Source organism: Monodon monoceros, unplaced genomic scaffold (assembly GCF_005190385.1).
Source record: "Monodon monoceros isolate NGI ecotype Baffin Bay Population unplaced genomic scaffold, NGI_Narwhal_1 Super_Scaffold_19, whole genome shotgun sequence".
In the NCBI taxonomy this organism is placed as follows: domain Eukaryota; kingdom Metazoa; phylum Chordata; class Mammalia; order Artiodactyla; family Monodontidae; genus Monodon; species Monodon monoceros.
The window spans coordinates 37,998,808-38,013,584 of NW_021703775.1; the positions used below are offsets into that span (position 1 = coordinate 37,998,808).

A 14,777-nucleotide genomic window follows, 5' to 3' on the forward strand; every position below is an offset into this window, starting at 1 on the left:
TTCTCCCGTCATGCCCTATCTTAGAACATAATGTAAAAAAGTTGTTTTTTTTTTTTAATCAGCTCTTTTGTTTCCACATAAGAGTCTTTCCTCATACCAAAAATAACCCCACCCCTCAAATCTAAAAATCCAGAAACAAAAGCATCAGGTAAAAGAGAGGGGGGGGGGGAAAAAAAAAGAAAGCAAGTAAGCAAGCAAGCAGTAACTAGGAGTTTAGCCAGCTTTGGCCAAACCTGTGGAATCAGCCACTAATTTCCTGAGATATATGGTGGTTTGCTTTGTGATTCTGAGATCCTAGGGACCCTAGTTGGGACAGATGTTGTAGCTGTTTTTATAGGGTCTTCCTGGTTGATAGCAAATGAGGGTGGGAATACCCTTCAATTATCTTTTGGCCAACCAACAGATTTATAAAATGAAGCAACGTCTTTGAAAAGCAAGTTAGGTCTGTTTTAAAAACCCCTACTTAGAAATCTGTGTTGTCAGTTTTACAAATCCTGCATGTTGCAGCATCTATTTGCTTTATTGAACACATACCTCTGTGACACCGTCTCCCTGTTCCCAGTGTAGATGAATGGATACGACATTGTTCTTCTTTTTGTAAAAAACAAAACAAAAACCGTTCTGTTGTCTTGTGGTAGCATTTCTGTTGCTCAGTTCTTATGCCCTGGTGCCTTGTGAGGTGGCCTTTTCACAGAATGCCTTTTATCTGAGGCAAGAATTGTTTTATCTTTCTAAATTATAGAGAAAGTAAGTGTATTTTTTAAAAGTCTGTTTGGGTGGGAAGCAGAGAGTGGAGGCAGGGAGGAATCTGGTAAGAGATAATTTGGGAGAGCATAAATGGTACAGGAGCTGGGATGGAATGAGGGGGTACTTGCAGAACTTGATAATTGGCAGTGAAGTGAGGGGTGATATATGTGTTTTAGATGAGTTTAACTTCACAAGTGAATCCAGAATGCTGTTCAAGACAGATAGAAATATTCTTCAAGTGCCATGCCAGTTTCAGACATGGTGACTTTGCTCCACCATATTAAATGTCCATAAAACTGCTGTGTATTCCTATTACTCTTTTATTAGGAGCTCTGAGTACAGCTGTGCAGGTTTTATATACAGTATTCATTTAAATTTCTCAGTATATGATGCTCTTAGTGTAATTAGGTTTTGCATCCTGACAGACAGAATTAATGGTGGATACTGTATGCTTGTATGCTCAAATTTCTTAAATGGGGAATGGGGAGGGTGCAAATATCTGGTGATAAATCACAGATTATGTTTGATTTACATGGTCCCAAAGTTAAATAAATTTATTGGGAGACAGGTTCTTCAGGGTTCTCAGTCTCCTGACTTATTGAAGCCCTCTTATAAAATATTATTTCTGAAGCTGCATGAACAATAGAAGCCTGAAAACCTAGGCAACAAGAATATAACTTATAAATGACATCTTGTATCTGGAACCCTAAAATTAAAAATCTTAATATAAAATAACAAAAAACATTTCCAACAGTAGGATGAATTCATGATAAAGCTTTAAAACGAGGAACTGCTAAGGACGTGAACACATTTCAAAATTCTCAACTTAAGTTTATGTGACACCCCTGATGTGTTGAATGCAATGTTCTCTACATACTTGAACTCCTAAAGCTTAACATGTTCCTTTTTATCTTCATTTTGAGAACAATTTAATAAACAGGAATACAGTAAATACTATTTCTCACAGATTTTAACCCAGACACTCTCCAGCACATGTACTACCTTCATCCTGAAACCAGTAACTCTCCTCTCTCTGCTTAGGACCTACAAAAAGAGTGAGACGAACATATTTTAAAGGTTGCTAAGAAGTGAGGTGAACGCTTGGGTCTTCGTTTGTACCAGCAATGGCAGGAAGTGTGAAGTAGCTGAGCTTTTCCCAGGGCATTCTGTGATAGAACTGTTTATTTAAATACCATTTTTGTATATGCAATAAGTTCATACTGTATATATTCACAATGCTTGAAGTGAGGACTTGAAAGGAAGTGGTGGCGGGGGCTAGATATCATTTCATTTGGAGAAATAAGGAAATGAGCTGGTTTATTCACAGACACTAAAAGTTTGTTAAAAGGTACTGGGATGTTTCAGGCCTTCCTGGAAAGGAGTTGAGAAGCCTCAGGCCCCATTCTGTCCTGCTTCAAACACTTTACTCTCAGAGAGTGAGGGAGGAAATAACAGTGTTTTCGTTTTTTAAACCCCTCCCCGGCTCCATACACACAAACATGATTTCTTATGACTGTGTTGTAGTCGTGTGTTCTTCATTATGATTCTGTTACTCCATTGTCCCTGGGCCTGGTGTGTTCAAGAATGTACACATCCTATGCTCTTTTTTTCAGACTACTTCCCATTTAAAAAAAACAAAAAATTGTGGGACTTTTGCCGGTATGAGGATGGGATTAGCAGTGTTCTTTAAACCTGCTTGGAAAAGTGTTTTATAAAAGACTGTTAACTTTTAAAAGGCATTAGCCACTTAGCAAATTTTCCTAAGTGTCTCCTAAGGCCCTGCAGCTTTCCCAATTAACAATAAATGAACCCATTTTTAGAGACTTGGACATCAGAACACATAGATGGAGCTGGGATTATGTACATTTATTCCAGGGTTGCTTTAGCTACAAATTGTAGACATGGGTTTGTGGGTCTGTTCTTTTGCTTGCTGTCATCTTGTTATCCCATTAGCCCGCTGTTTCATTTAGTAAAACACATGGCCAGTGAATCAGCCTTTAAGGGGATGGGCCTATTTCTCTCTCTCTCTCCATTTCCCAGTGTCATTCATGATCATGGGATGCGATCAATTCCTCCCTTTCACATGGGAAAGGAGACCAATACAGTTCACGTGGGTCCATTGTACTCAAGAACCTAAACTTGGCTGAAGGCAACTCAATGGTTGATCCAAATACTGTTTTCCCTTTCTGTAAAGTGATAAAAGGAGCATTTATCAGGTCTTTATGAGATGGCAGAAAAGGCAAATTAAGCCATTTCCCCAAAGTCTATCCTTTAAAGCAGGACCCCCAAACCCATAGGGGGGCTGTGCTTTTAAATAAAAATGGATGTGGTACATGCCCATGCTAGCTATACTTTGTCTGTTAGGATTTTAAATATTGGTAGCAGGTCTGACAAAGGGGTTTGATGGCGGGTGGGGGGGGGGTATCAGCGAAAGGGGCCTCAACGACAGTGACTTAGGGCTGGGCTGGGAATGGAATTCCCAAGAGCCCACCTGGACACAGCAGGCCCCTCAGCCCAGGTCTCCACTGCTGGGGGGGGGGGGGATGCGAGAAAGCAGCTGAGCTCCAGACCCTGGGCCTCCTGCGGCGCCAAGTCAGGGGAGAGGAGGCCCCAGGCCCCTGCTTCGGGTCGCCATGGCAACGAGGCCTGGAATGCCACAGTCGTAGCCCTCTTCCTCGGCACATCCGGACTCCCAGTTCTGCTGCTTCGAGTCAATGTACAAAGCAAGGGAGGAACCCTGGAGGAAAATAACCACTCCCTTCTTCCCTTCACCACTGCCTTGTCCCCTTACAAAAAAGAAAAAAAAGAAAAGAAAACTGCATGTTTGAAAGAAACTACAGGCAGTTTTTGGTGCCATTTGGGAGCAACTATTTTGAGTTCTGGTTTCCTCTTCAGAGATTTGTTCGCCTCTTGTAAATCGTTGGCTGCTTTGACGTTGAACTTGATGACATTTCATGTTTTCGTTGTGCTGCTTTTACATCAATTTTGAGTTTTTTGTTTCTTTATAATTTTATTATTATTTTAAGGAAATGTCCCCCTCCCTCCTCCTTCCCCTGTTCTCCTCAACCAAAGGACTGTTTCCTACTCAGTTTTCTCAGTCATAAGGGAAAGTGTTTCCTTCCAGGTGTGTCCCCAGCTTATTAGGACTGTCCTATGATCGGGGAGGGTGTCCGGGTCCTTTGGGGGAAGGCGGGGAGGGAGGCATGGGGAAGGCACTCAGAGGTCAGAGATTTGGGGGAGGTGGGGGAGATTGAGTTTGAAATCATGTTTAAGATGCCGGTGGCTCAACCTGTGCTTGATTTAAGTTATAATTTTAAAAAGCTAGTTAGAGAACAGAAAATGACTGGGCCAAGTCACACCTGTACTTTTTTTTTCCCCCTCCTCTGTCTCCAACCTCTTTCTAGGTTCTTCACACACCCCCGTTCGGCGTAGTACCCAGAGAGCTCAAGATGTGTGGCAGTTTTCGGATGGAAGCTCGAGAGCCCTTAAGTTCTGAGAAAATTTGAACCCCCAGGGGCGGGGTGGACGCGTGCCGCCCAGCCGACATCTGCGTGGTCTGTCATCCTGCTAGTTTGTGATGTTTTCTGACAGTAGCCTCCAAGAAGCCGTTGTGCGAAGACAGAGTCCTGCAGTGTCCTTCCTGCCCGGGCCTGCAGTGCCATTTTATTTATATTTTTTAATAAAAAGTAAAAACAAAAAAACAGACCCACATTGGAACAGTGAATCAGTCCCATATTGAGGGCCCATGGACCATCGCTGTCCTGAGTGCCGTCCTGGCCCTTCTGAGACCAGCCAACCTAATTCCCCGTATTGTGGAAATGAGCATGAGTCCCCCAGACCCCTTGTTTCTATACATTCTATGTTGTCTTTTAAAAAGTGTGCTTAACATTGACACAATAAATGTTGGAGCTTTAGGTGGTGTTTGCTTGTTCTTTAATTATTAATGCTTATAAGACAATGCAGCCACTTCAGACTGTATTTCTGTACCCGTTTTTGCAGACACCCATCGGGTGGGAAGGAGGAACAGATTTGAGGAATGGGTAGGAGGTGTAGGAGGGGAAATAGGTTACTGCTTATCAGATGGCATAAATTTTCAAGGAGAATCAAAATGCAAAACTTGGGAATAAATCATAGCAATATCATAATTAATGTAGTAGTAGTGTTGCTGTTTATTAACGCTAAAGTGTGGTTTTCCTAACTGTCTGACATAATTTGCATACCATTAAATAATGCATAATATGGCATGCTGAATTCTGTTTTTCAAATATATGCTTTTGGTGGCTACCATGCAGGATTTGAATTTGTCTTTTAATTTAGCTCAAGAAAGCTAATGTCCCTGGATTAGTGGTAAATCCCAAAGAAGGTGATGAAAATCAGTAGTTGTTTATTAAATATTCTAATTTTAGGTTCCCCAAACTTCAGCAAATATATCTTAATGCAGACGAACAAACAAACATAAAACTTCTTTATTACCCACATCAGGAAATTTGGGGCAGGTTTATAAGGGGAAAAAAATGATAGGAGGAAAGAGGTCCATATCAGAACACGCTATTGTAATCGTAATAGTGCCCCATTCCTTAGAAATTAGTGACACAAACGTTAGGTCTACAAACGAGTGATTAAAAATTCCTTCTGGCCCAGTTAATTTGCAAATAACTTTTCTAAGTTTGGTGTTTTCTATTGCCTGGAGATCCAGAAGAGAACTAGAAACAATATAGCATATTAAAATAGGTTTATAAATAATAGAACTCAGACACCTGTGTATTATAGATTTACATATTGGCTGTGAACGTAAGTGGGGAAAATCTTACCCACTCACCCTCTGGCTAGATTACCTAGCCTAGTGAGAAGACAGAAAAATAATTGGCATCTGGATTCTTTCCTGCTTATTCATCATAAATAATGACTCCTCACAGATGTGTGCTGCCTTATACGTTATACAGTGCTTTCATGTGCATCATTTCATCTGATCCTTGTTGGGACAGATCTCACGACTTCCGCTTTGTGGATGGGGAGACTGAGGCTCACCAAAGTTAATGGCTTGCCCAGGGCCACGTCAACAAGAAGGACAGCAGAGAAGCCAGCTGTTCTGATGTCTCATCCAGTGAATTCCACTGAACTCTGTGACTGGTCAAAGGGATTGTCTCTCCCCGTGTTAGCACACAAGCCATAAATGTTCACAAACACACACATGTATGGCTCACACACAGAGATCAAGGATGTCCACTGGTAAGGCACACAAAAATGTCTCTTCCTACCAACAGCTGTGCACACTGCCAGAGGGAGTTTGGAGCAAGCAGCCCTTCTGGCCATCATCTTTCCCCAGTGGCTTTTCCATGACAAATAAATAACCCTGATTAACTAGGTGGCCTGGATGAGTTTTTGAGAGTTCCTCTCATCTAGGTGAGATGGGACCTCCAGACAAGTGTTATTTCTTAAAGGAACATTTCCTGTCCCATGCTCTGCCTCTGTGTTACCGAAACCTAAGGCTATTAGGGATTCTGTGACAGCATCCTCACTGAACATGCTAAGCTCCTTGCCATTACCTAGAAAGAGTGACTCTGCTTCAAAAGGGAGACCTGACTGAAACAGAACAAACAATCCTGGATTTTGGGACACCTTCAGCCCTGGTGTTCACTACAGTTTCATTTCTAGTCTGTGTTTCCACCTCCACCTCTTATTTCTTCTTGAAGTCAGTTTGTAAATAAATGGATATCTCTAGAAGTGGGCTTGGCAGGGGGAGGGTTGGGGGGAGGAGGGGGGAGTGGGTAAAGGATATCTTTTTCTTCTTCCCCCCTTTGGAGAAGAAAGACCCCTCGTTAAAACAAACAAACGAAAAAAACCCCAAACCCCACATAGCTTCCCCTATATCCTTTTTAGCTGAAAGAAAATAAAAATCCATTATGAAATGATGGTGTTATGCGAGGGCTAGAACTTTTGAAAACCCACGCAAGATTGATGATTTGGGAAGACATCTCCCCGTGTGATATGTCAAGGTCATGTTTCTCCGTGAATGGTGGAAGCAGCAGAAGGGACTGACAAATCTGATTGGGGTCCTCACTGTGCCCTCTCCCGAGAGTGAAACTTCAAATTGCAGAGAGATTAATTGGCTGCCCAGCATGCACCGAGCACGGATTAGAGGACAGAGTTCCGAGTTCTTGGGAGGGTAGGGACCAAATATGGGACATTGTTCTTACCCTCCCACGCCTGGTCTATGAACATTAATTTTGTGGTCTGTCCAGATTGTCACACTAAACAAAAAGATCTGTTAGCTATCTGGGTCCATGATGGCAGAGACTCAGTAGCTCCTACAGCACCCAGCACCTGGCCTTTTGAATACTGGTGGTGCTGGAGAAATAAATGATTGTATCAAAACTGGTGGTAAAGAAAAATCTTAGGGAAGGAGAGAGAACTTGGATCCTACTGAGGTCTAACTCAGCACCCCAAACCTCGGTAGAATGTCTCCTAGGCATTTTTGCTTGGAGTTTTCCAGAGTATTTGTATTAGAGCCAAACCTATCGAGTGGTAAGAAATATCTTTCAAGTTTTATGTGTGCTGACATAATTTTCTTTTTTTGAGGGCTAGACAGTGAAGTTAATGTTGAAGATGATCATTCCTATTAACATATTTTTTCTCAGTGTTAATGTTTATTCCTATGAAGAATTCTTATTTTATAAAGTAGGGTCCCCAGAAAGGAGTGGTAGAGAGGATCAGAATGGAAGTATTTTGCAGGTGCTGTTTCTATTCTTACATGCCACATAGCTTTGGCTCCTTTTTGGTTGTAGTGTGAGGGAAGAGATTTGAGGAATATGCATATTGGTTGTAAAGTCAATATGGAATTCAGTTGAAAGTTCAGAAAAAAGGTGTGCTGCAAGCGCACATTCCTTCTTCAAGGATCCATCCTGAGTTCTTAATCAACAGGGAAACAATAATGTTATGTTGCTTTTCTCTGACTTCCTAGCAGAGACAGTGCTTTTCAGTTTGCACTGTTTCAATTCCAGCAAAATCCAGAAGAAGTCATTCTTTTCCTTCCTATCTTAGTGTAAATTAAGATACCTATTGTTAAATCCCATTACTTTCCCCCTTGCTTTATATTTAAAAAAATGCTCCCAGGAAACACTTAAGGTTTATAGAGTACTTTTACAGACATGATAGAATCAATTCTCCTAGTGATTCTAGAAATTAGGTAGGACAAGAATAGACTAAAACTTGAAAGGAACCACAGCAATCATTCGTTTTACAGATCAGGGCAACAGAGGCCCAAAGATTAAGTGAAGGACCTAAGATCACACAGCTTGAAAAAAGTGAGAGCCAAGCTTGAAACCACACAGTTAGTGGCTGAGCCAGAATTGGAACCCAAGCCTCCAGCTCCTGTGCAAAGGAACTCAAACGGCAGATCTCTCCCTTGTGACCTACTAAATTCAGAAGCAGGAATGGCAGAAAAAGTGTGCATTACAGAAGAACTTAAGAATGAAATCAAAAGCTTGTTTTGGTGCCAGTCCTAGTGGGGAATATGTAAGCGTGTCCCATATTTCAAGGGTTTCTAAGCGGCATCCTGATGACAGGGCACATTTAGGTCACTACCTAGAAAGGTTCCTCTTTTAATCCACCCCTCTGATGGTAGAAATGAATTTTAGGAATGAAGAATTGCTGGGAGACAGCATTTAAAGTTAAAAGGGCATAAAAAAGAGCTACTCACCAAACCAAATTCATCTCAAATGTCTTAAATAGATCTCACAATCTGTTCCATTCTCTAGGCAGGATTTAAGGGAAACACCCACTTAATTTGCATTTCGAGGCCTCATCACATCCTGTTAGAGAATTCAAATAGCCAATAGCATGACCTGCATCCTGTTACTAGGGGTATTTAATTTTGAGTTCAAAGATGGTGAAATAACAATGAACTAAAGGGAAGATTGACTGAAGTGGTATACAACTCTGGGTTGCGAGAATTATTCCGCTTACTATGCTGTTTAGGCTGTCCAGTCTTTTTCTGCACAAGGTGAAATCTTAGTCATTTTCCCCTTTGGTCAGGGGTTCCTGGCTCTGTTTAGAGATGTGCAAACTCTGCTCTGTTCAGCTCTTCTGCCGCCATTTCTTTTCTTGCCAACCATCCTTTGATTCACATTTACTTCCTCGAATGGACATGGGTTGACTTTGAATGTTTCGGGGCCCGATAGCGCTGCAGTTGCTGTGTGCAGCAGCTGTTTCGAGCCTGCACAGGCAAAGTTATCCCTGAAATAGGAGCAGGGCAGCAGGAAGCCTAAGAGAGCCACAGCAAATCAAATATCCCTGTTGAGGATGGTCTGAGAGGAAGTAATTTGCCTGATTTTTTTCCCTGCTGATTTTTCCCTCTTCTCCGACACACAGAAAGCAAACCTACGGAGAGGTGCATGGAGATTTTCTCCCTTTGGTGCTAAGATTTGCGAAGTGTTGCTCATGCCCTATTTCAGAGTGCCTGACTTTTTACCTGTTGCTGGCTTCCCCACACTAAGCGGAAAAACGAAAATGCAAATACTCCTCTTCGGAAACTCACCCGAAGTTCGGAACTCAGGAACACGAGAGGTTTTCTTTTAAAGGGGTCCCCTTTGCGTGGATTTGCTGGTGGCTGCTTTGCCTTATTTGTGGAGTCCTTTTTATTTTTCGGCTTCTTTGAGAGTACACGTTCTTTTCCCTCTGACAGGCTGATGGGCCAGGGATGGACTCCTGGCGTTTTTGGTCCAGGCTGGTGAATACGCCTGGTCTCTGAGCTGACGGCTCTGGGTTGTAATCCTGGCTTTATCTTCGTCTTGCTCACACACCTGTTGTCCTCTCTCTGTGCTTAACCCCATTCAACCCGCATTTCTCTCTCCGAAAAAGGAAAAGACACACATTGCTTCCTACCTCTTATCGAAGAGCAGCACAGATCAGTCACACAGTACAAGCCATCCGAAGGCTCTGGACTCTATGTAGGATGGGGGTACTGACAACCAGTCTTGATGACTGGGGGGAAGTGGGGTTGGGATCCATCTTAACAGTGGCTTTTCCTTTGCTTTAGGTTAGTAGACCCATTTCCTTTACAAGTTTATGTCACAGAAAAAAAAGCTGCAGTGATTTTTGTTTGAAATCTAAAGCTGTCATCATGTTTTTAAAATGCCCCAATTTTGGAAATGGTTGCATTTGCAACGGTCAGGGTGAATTTTATCACTTTGGTGCACCTTAGGGTTGGAGGTCCCTCTCTACCCCTCTCCCTGCTGGAGGGTAACACTGGAGGACAGCCCTCTCCCACAGGCCTTGTGCATCTCACCAAGGGTCGCTAAGTACCACACATCTTGGCTGCCCGGGGCTTGAGGGCCAGGCCGTGTCCAAACTGTGACCTCTGACTGAAAACCTAACTCTTCTCATCCTCAGCTGGCAGACTGCCCGGAGCTTGGTAAAGAGCAAAATGTAGGTTAAAGTAGAAATAATAATCAGCTAATGTTTATTGAGAATTTACTATGTGCTAAGTACAAAAATAAGACTTTTCCATTCAAGTTCTTATTTCTTCTTCATTATCATCGTGTGGGGTAGGTACTATCATTATTTCCATTTTACTGAAGCTTAGAGAGACTAAAGTGACCTGTCCAAGGGTATACAATTGGTCCTGCCACTGTGATATGACTTAGGAATCTTCACTCTTATCCTCTACCTACTGACCTCCAGGATCTCATTTTACAGTTTTGTCACCATATGTATGCCAAAGTTGGGGGGTATCATATGAAAAAAATGACAACAGTGCCAATTAAACTGATTAGGAAGCATACTCAAAGTGGCTTTGCTTAATGGGTTCTGGTTCTGTTAACTACTGTGCAAGGCCAGTGTCAGTATTTCCCACGGTGCTTGCATTTCTGTCCGTCTTTGGCGCTGGGAGGACCAGTTTGATTTTGTGAGGCGTATCTGAGGAATTCACTTGTGCATCTGCAGTAAGGCTCATTCACTTGTTCAATCAACAAATATTTATTAAGTCCCTGCTATAAGCAACCTACAGAGCTAAGTGCTGGGGAAGGGATGCAAAGAGGTAAAAGACACAGTCACTGCCCATCAGAAATGGCCACCAGTGGAGAATTAAATTAATTAGAATCTTCCTAAATAACTAGTCTTAGTTAAGCTGATGTGGTGAGAACAGTGGGCCTTTTAAAATGTTAATATATAATTCACTTTGCCAGCCTAGACAGCAGTCCCAGGCAAGGGGCTTCAGAGCTCCCAAATGAATGGGAATGTTATTCTTTATACCTTATCAGTAGGATGCACACTTAAAAGTTGTTTTCAGACGGTGGAGATAAGTATACATCGATGTTTCCTCATCTGGCCCAGTCTTATTGAGAAAAAAATAACATCAAATAATTTAGAAGGATATTAGTAATAGAAACAAAATTCTTGCACCGTGATCAAAGGTAAGTGACCTATACAGGGGATAAGTCCATGTATTCAACCCTCTGAGCTGACCTGTAACTGATTACCTGCCTCTAATTCAATATAAAAGGAACATGACAAAGAAATCTTTACTTCTCTATGTGCAGTCCTGTGATCTTTCTCAGAACGTCAACATAAGCTAAGTTTGTTTTCTCCACCTACAATGTGCAATGTGGTGTTCTATGTACTTTGGGCAACTATAAAAACTATAAGACCCCACTCCTGTTTTCAAAAGGATTATGATTGGCCCTAATGCAGGGGATAAAGACTATAAACATACAAGCAGATAATTAACAATTAAAAGGTGCAGGGACTTTCCTGGTGGCGCAGTGGTTAAAAATCTGCCTGCCAATGCAGGGGACACAGGTTTGAACCCTGGTCCGGGAAGATCCCATATGCCGTGCAACAACAAAGCCCGTGTGCCACAAATAATAAGCCTGCGCCCTAGAGCCCACGAGCCACAACTACTGAAGCCCGTGCGCCTAGAGCCCATGGTCCACAACAAGAGAAGCCACCGTAATGAGAAGCCCGTGCACCGCAATGAAGAGTAGCCCCTGCTCACCGCAATGAGAGAAAGACCGCGTGCAGCAATGAAGACCCAACACAGCCAAAAATTTAAAAATAAATAAATAAATAAAATAAATAAGTTTATTTAAAAAAACCCCCAAACAAAAAAACAATTAAATGGTGCAATATGATTAATTCAGAAGTGAGAGACATGAACCATAGGCATATGAAGGAAGATAATGTCTCTGGGACCCACAAAGATGTTGGGCTTTTAGTTGGTCATCAAAAGCAGGCTGGGATTTAGATGGTAAAGAGAAAGGACGAGGCAAACCAATTCAAGGCAGTGCTGTGGTGCTTGGAGGGCAATGGCTAGACCAGTAAGGCAGGAAGAGAAGGGTTGTCTATGAAAATCATGGAAAGTAAGGTTGGAAACTAATTTGGAGCCATTTTATGGAGCACCCTTAATGATAGGCTTAAGGGGGTTGTATTATAGTCAGTATAAAGGTTTTCAAAATCAGGTCCATAGAAAAGTTTTAAGAAGAGTGTGGCAGGGTATGGAATGGATTGACAGTGAACGCAAAGGAGACCAAGAGACCAGTAGGAAGTGATCCTTGAAAGTGCTGGTAATTTCCTAGAGGAAGGGCTCTGCTATGAGTATAGTATTTGGGTCAAATTATGTAGTCATCTTCATCACATTCAAGCAGACAATGACCCCAGTGTTCAATGGTATATCTAAATTCCCCCCTTGCCTTAGTCTAGAGCCGTTCCAGACTGTCTGTGGAAGCCCACAAAAGGTCTTCCTTATATGTTGACTGCTGCTAGAAGCCCACCCAACGAAGAGCCTAAAGATGAAGACCTTGAGGCTCAAGCAGGTCAGTTAGTTCCTAGAAATGGACCATGTTTATAATACAAAGGGAAAACATCATGTCTCATGAAGTATTTAGTACTTTACCATCGTCTCAAGCACAATGATAAACTCAGCTCGAAAAAGAACAGAAAGGTACAAGAGTAGGCTCCAAGGATTTTCCTTTTCAGGGGGGAAGAGTTACAAATTTTTTGATTCTCTTGACTACTTGTAAAAGTTATATTATGTTGCTTTTTTCTTTGCAGCATGCTTGTTGATACATGCTATATCCTGTAATAATATGATTTTATTGTCATTTGGCCACAAAATTACATGAATTTCATAATGAAGGCATGAATTAGAAGAGAGCAAGCATGTTTATCCAGAATCAGAGTAATGTTCTCTGTATAAAATAAGGCTGAGCAGGCTGGGGCTTCACTCTCTTGGAGTTTACATTTCAAAAACAGAGACCTTTGTATTTTTGTTTTGCAGTCGTATAATCTGGTATCCTTCCATGCCTCATGTCTCCTGCCTATCTGTTCCTCCTGGAAGCAAGGCTGGTCTATGACTGTCTGGTGTCATAAATCAGGACATTTCATGCACATAAAGAATAATTTTTGGCACTGGGTTTCAAATTCTCCCTTTCACCCTTGGGTTTCTCCCGGAACCCCCTTCCCACTCCTGTGACCTGTCCACAGCCACAAGCCCCAGCCCTGGACCCAGCCTTCAGGAGGATCGTCAGGGTGTAAATACATGCTAAGTGAATGGCCAGGAGATTCCCAAAGGGTTCAACACACATGGAAACATTCCCCTGAGGTGTGAAAACATTTTGATATTACCAGAGATGCAGCCTTTGGAGCAGAGGACAAAACTCCCTTCTCTAGCTAGGTATCCCCTCTTCCATGTCGGCACCTCAGCAAAATGATAATCACTGAAAATCATGTATACTTGGTTAGGAAACCCAAGGGTCCAAACAACTGTTTAATGTAATAGTTTGCATATAATCACTCTTTCCATTTTCCCTGGGAGTCAGAATTACGGTGTCTGTACAGGAAGCATGTACATATGTACAGTTTCACCTCTAATTCCTTATGTATACACCTGTTTACAACATATGCATATTCATATCTTGTGTGTGCCACCTGTCCACACACAGCCAGACAGGAAAGCACCCCTTGTCTGTAATGACTATGATGATCTCAAGGACATTATTGGGCTTTGATCTTTGATCTTCATCATGCCCAGGTTTCTAGAGCCTTATCTTCAGAAATTGTATTCACTCTGGGCTCCCACCCGTCTTCTGCTGGAGTTAAACATCAAGGCGACAAAGCTGGGCTAGAGAGGCTTGGTTGATCTTTTCCAGGCCTAAGGAGTCATTGTGTCTACAGAACAGATGTGGGATGGGCAGGAGCGGAGTAAACCTATCCTGTCTCCTACTGGAAATCACATTTAATTCTGACCCAAGGGGCCTCTGTGCTGCAAATGGAGAGGTAATTAAGCCTCCAGACTCTGAGCTTTTTGGGGTGAGAGGGCTTAGTTTTTCATATATGCATCCAGTATATTTTTGAAGAGCAGAGGGTGGGGGTCAGAAAGGCTTAGGAAGCCTTGAAGAGAACGGAAACAAGATGACAGGTGTTGGGTGTATTGCCGTTAGGTGGCATGGATAAATAGAACACATATTTAAAAATTCATTCCTGCTTTAAAAAGCTCAAAGAATTCTACCAGCGTTCTGGGTGGTGTGACAGAGGAATGGGGACACTGACGTGCTCGGTGAGGGCTCACGTGAGGGAGTGGAGGCTGGAATGTTCCTCCTGCTATCATTATTATTTTAAAAAAATATGATGAAGTGGAAAAGTTTCACCTGCAGAGACCAGAAGTGAGACCTCGAAGGACGGGAGCCCTCCGCTGGTAACCATATTTGGTTATTAATCAACACAGCCAAGGACATGGAGCCTAGTGACCTAGAGGGAGATGGCTGAGGTATCCAGTCCCCAGGAGCAGTCCCCCCGAGGAGTGTCGGTCCCATTTCAGCCACTGCCGGCAAGGAACATTCCACTTGCTGTAGCTCTGTGTTGATTCAGACCTTGCCTTCTGGGTGTGTGGCTGCAGTAGAGCTTGTAAAATCTGAAGCAAGCGAGAGGACTTAAGATTTCCATTTAGGAATGTTGACACCTTCCAGGGACACAGAGAGCATGTGTATGGTGTGTGTGTGTGTGTGTGTGTGTGTGTGTGTGTGTGTGTGTGTGTG

The 14,777-nt window shown here is 42.5% G+C and overlaps 1 protein-coding gene across 4 annotated transcripts in view; it reads left to right on the forward strand.

The window, feature by feature from the left end:
- The window catches only part of BCL11A (BAF chromatin remodeling complex subunit BCL11A), a 99,075-nt gene extending 93,405 nt beyond the window's left edge, over positions 1 to 5,670 (forward strand). For 2 of the 4 annotated variants that reach the window (XM_029232427.1, XM_029232428.1), the window contains exon 5: positions 4,152 to 4,661. In XM_029232427.1, coding sequence (XP_029088260.1) covers positions 4,152 to 4,243 — 92 coding nt within the window. In that variant the 3' untranslated portion in view covers positions 4,244 to 4,661. Of the gene's footprint in view, positions 1 to 4,151 lie in introns of all 4 variants that reach the window. The other 2 variants (XM_029232425.1, XM_029232423.1) reach the window with 2 other exon arrangements.
- The last annotated feature ends 9,107 nt before the right edge of the window (positions 5,671 to 14,777 follow it).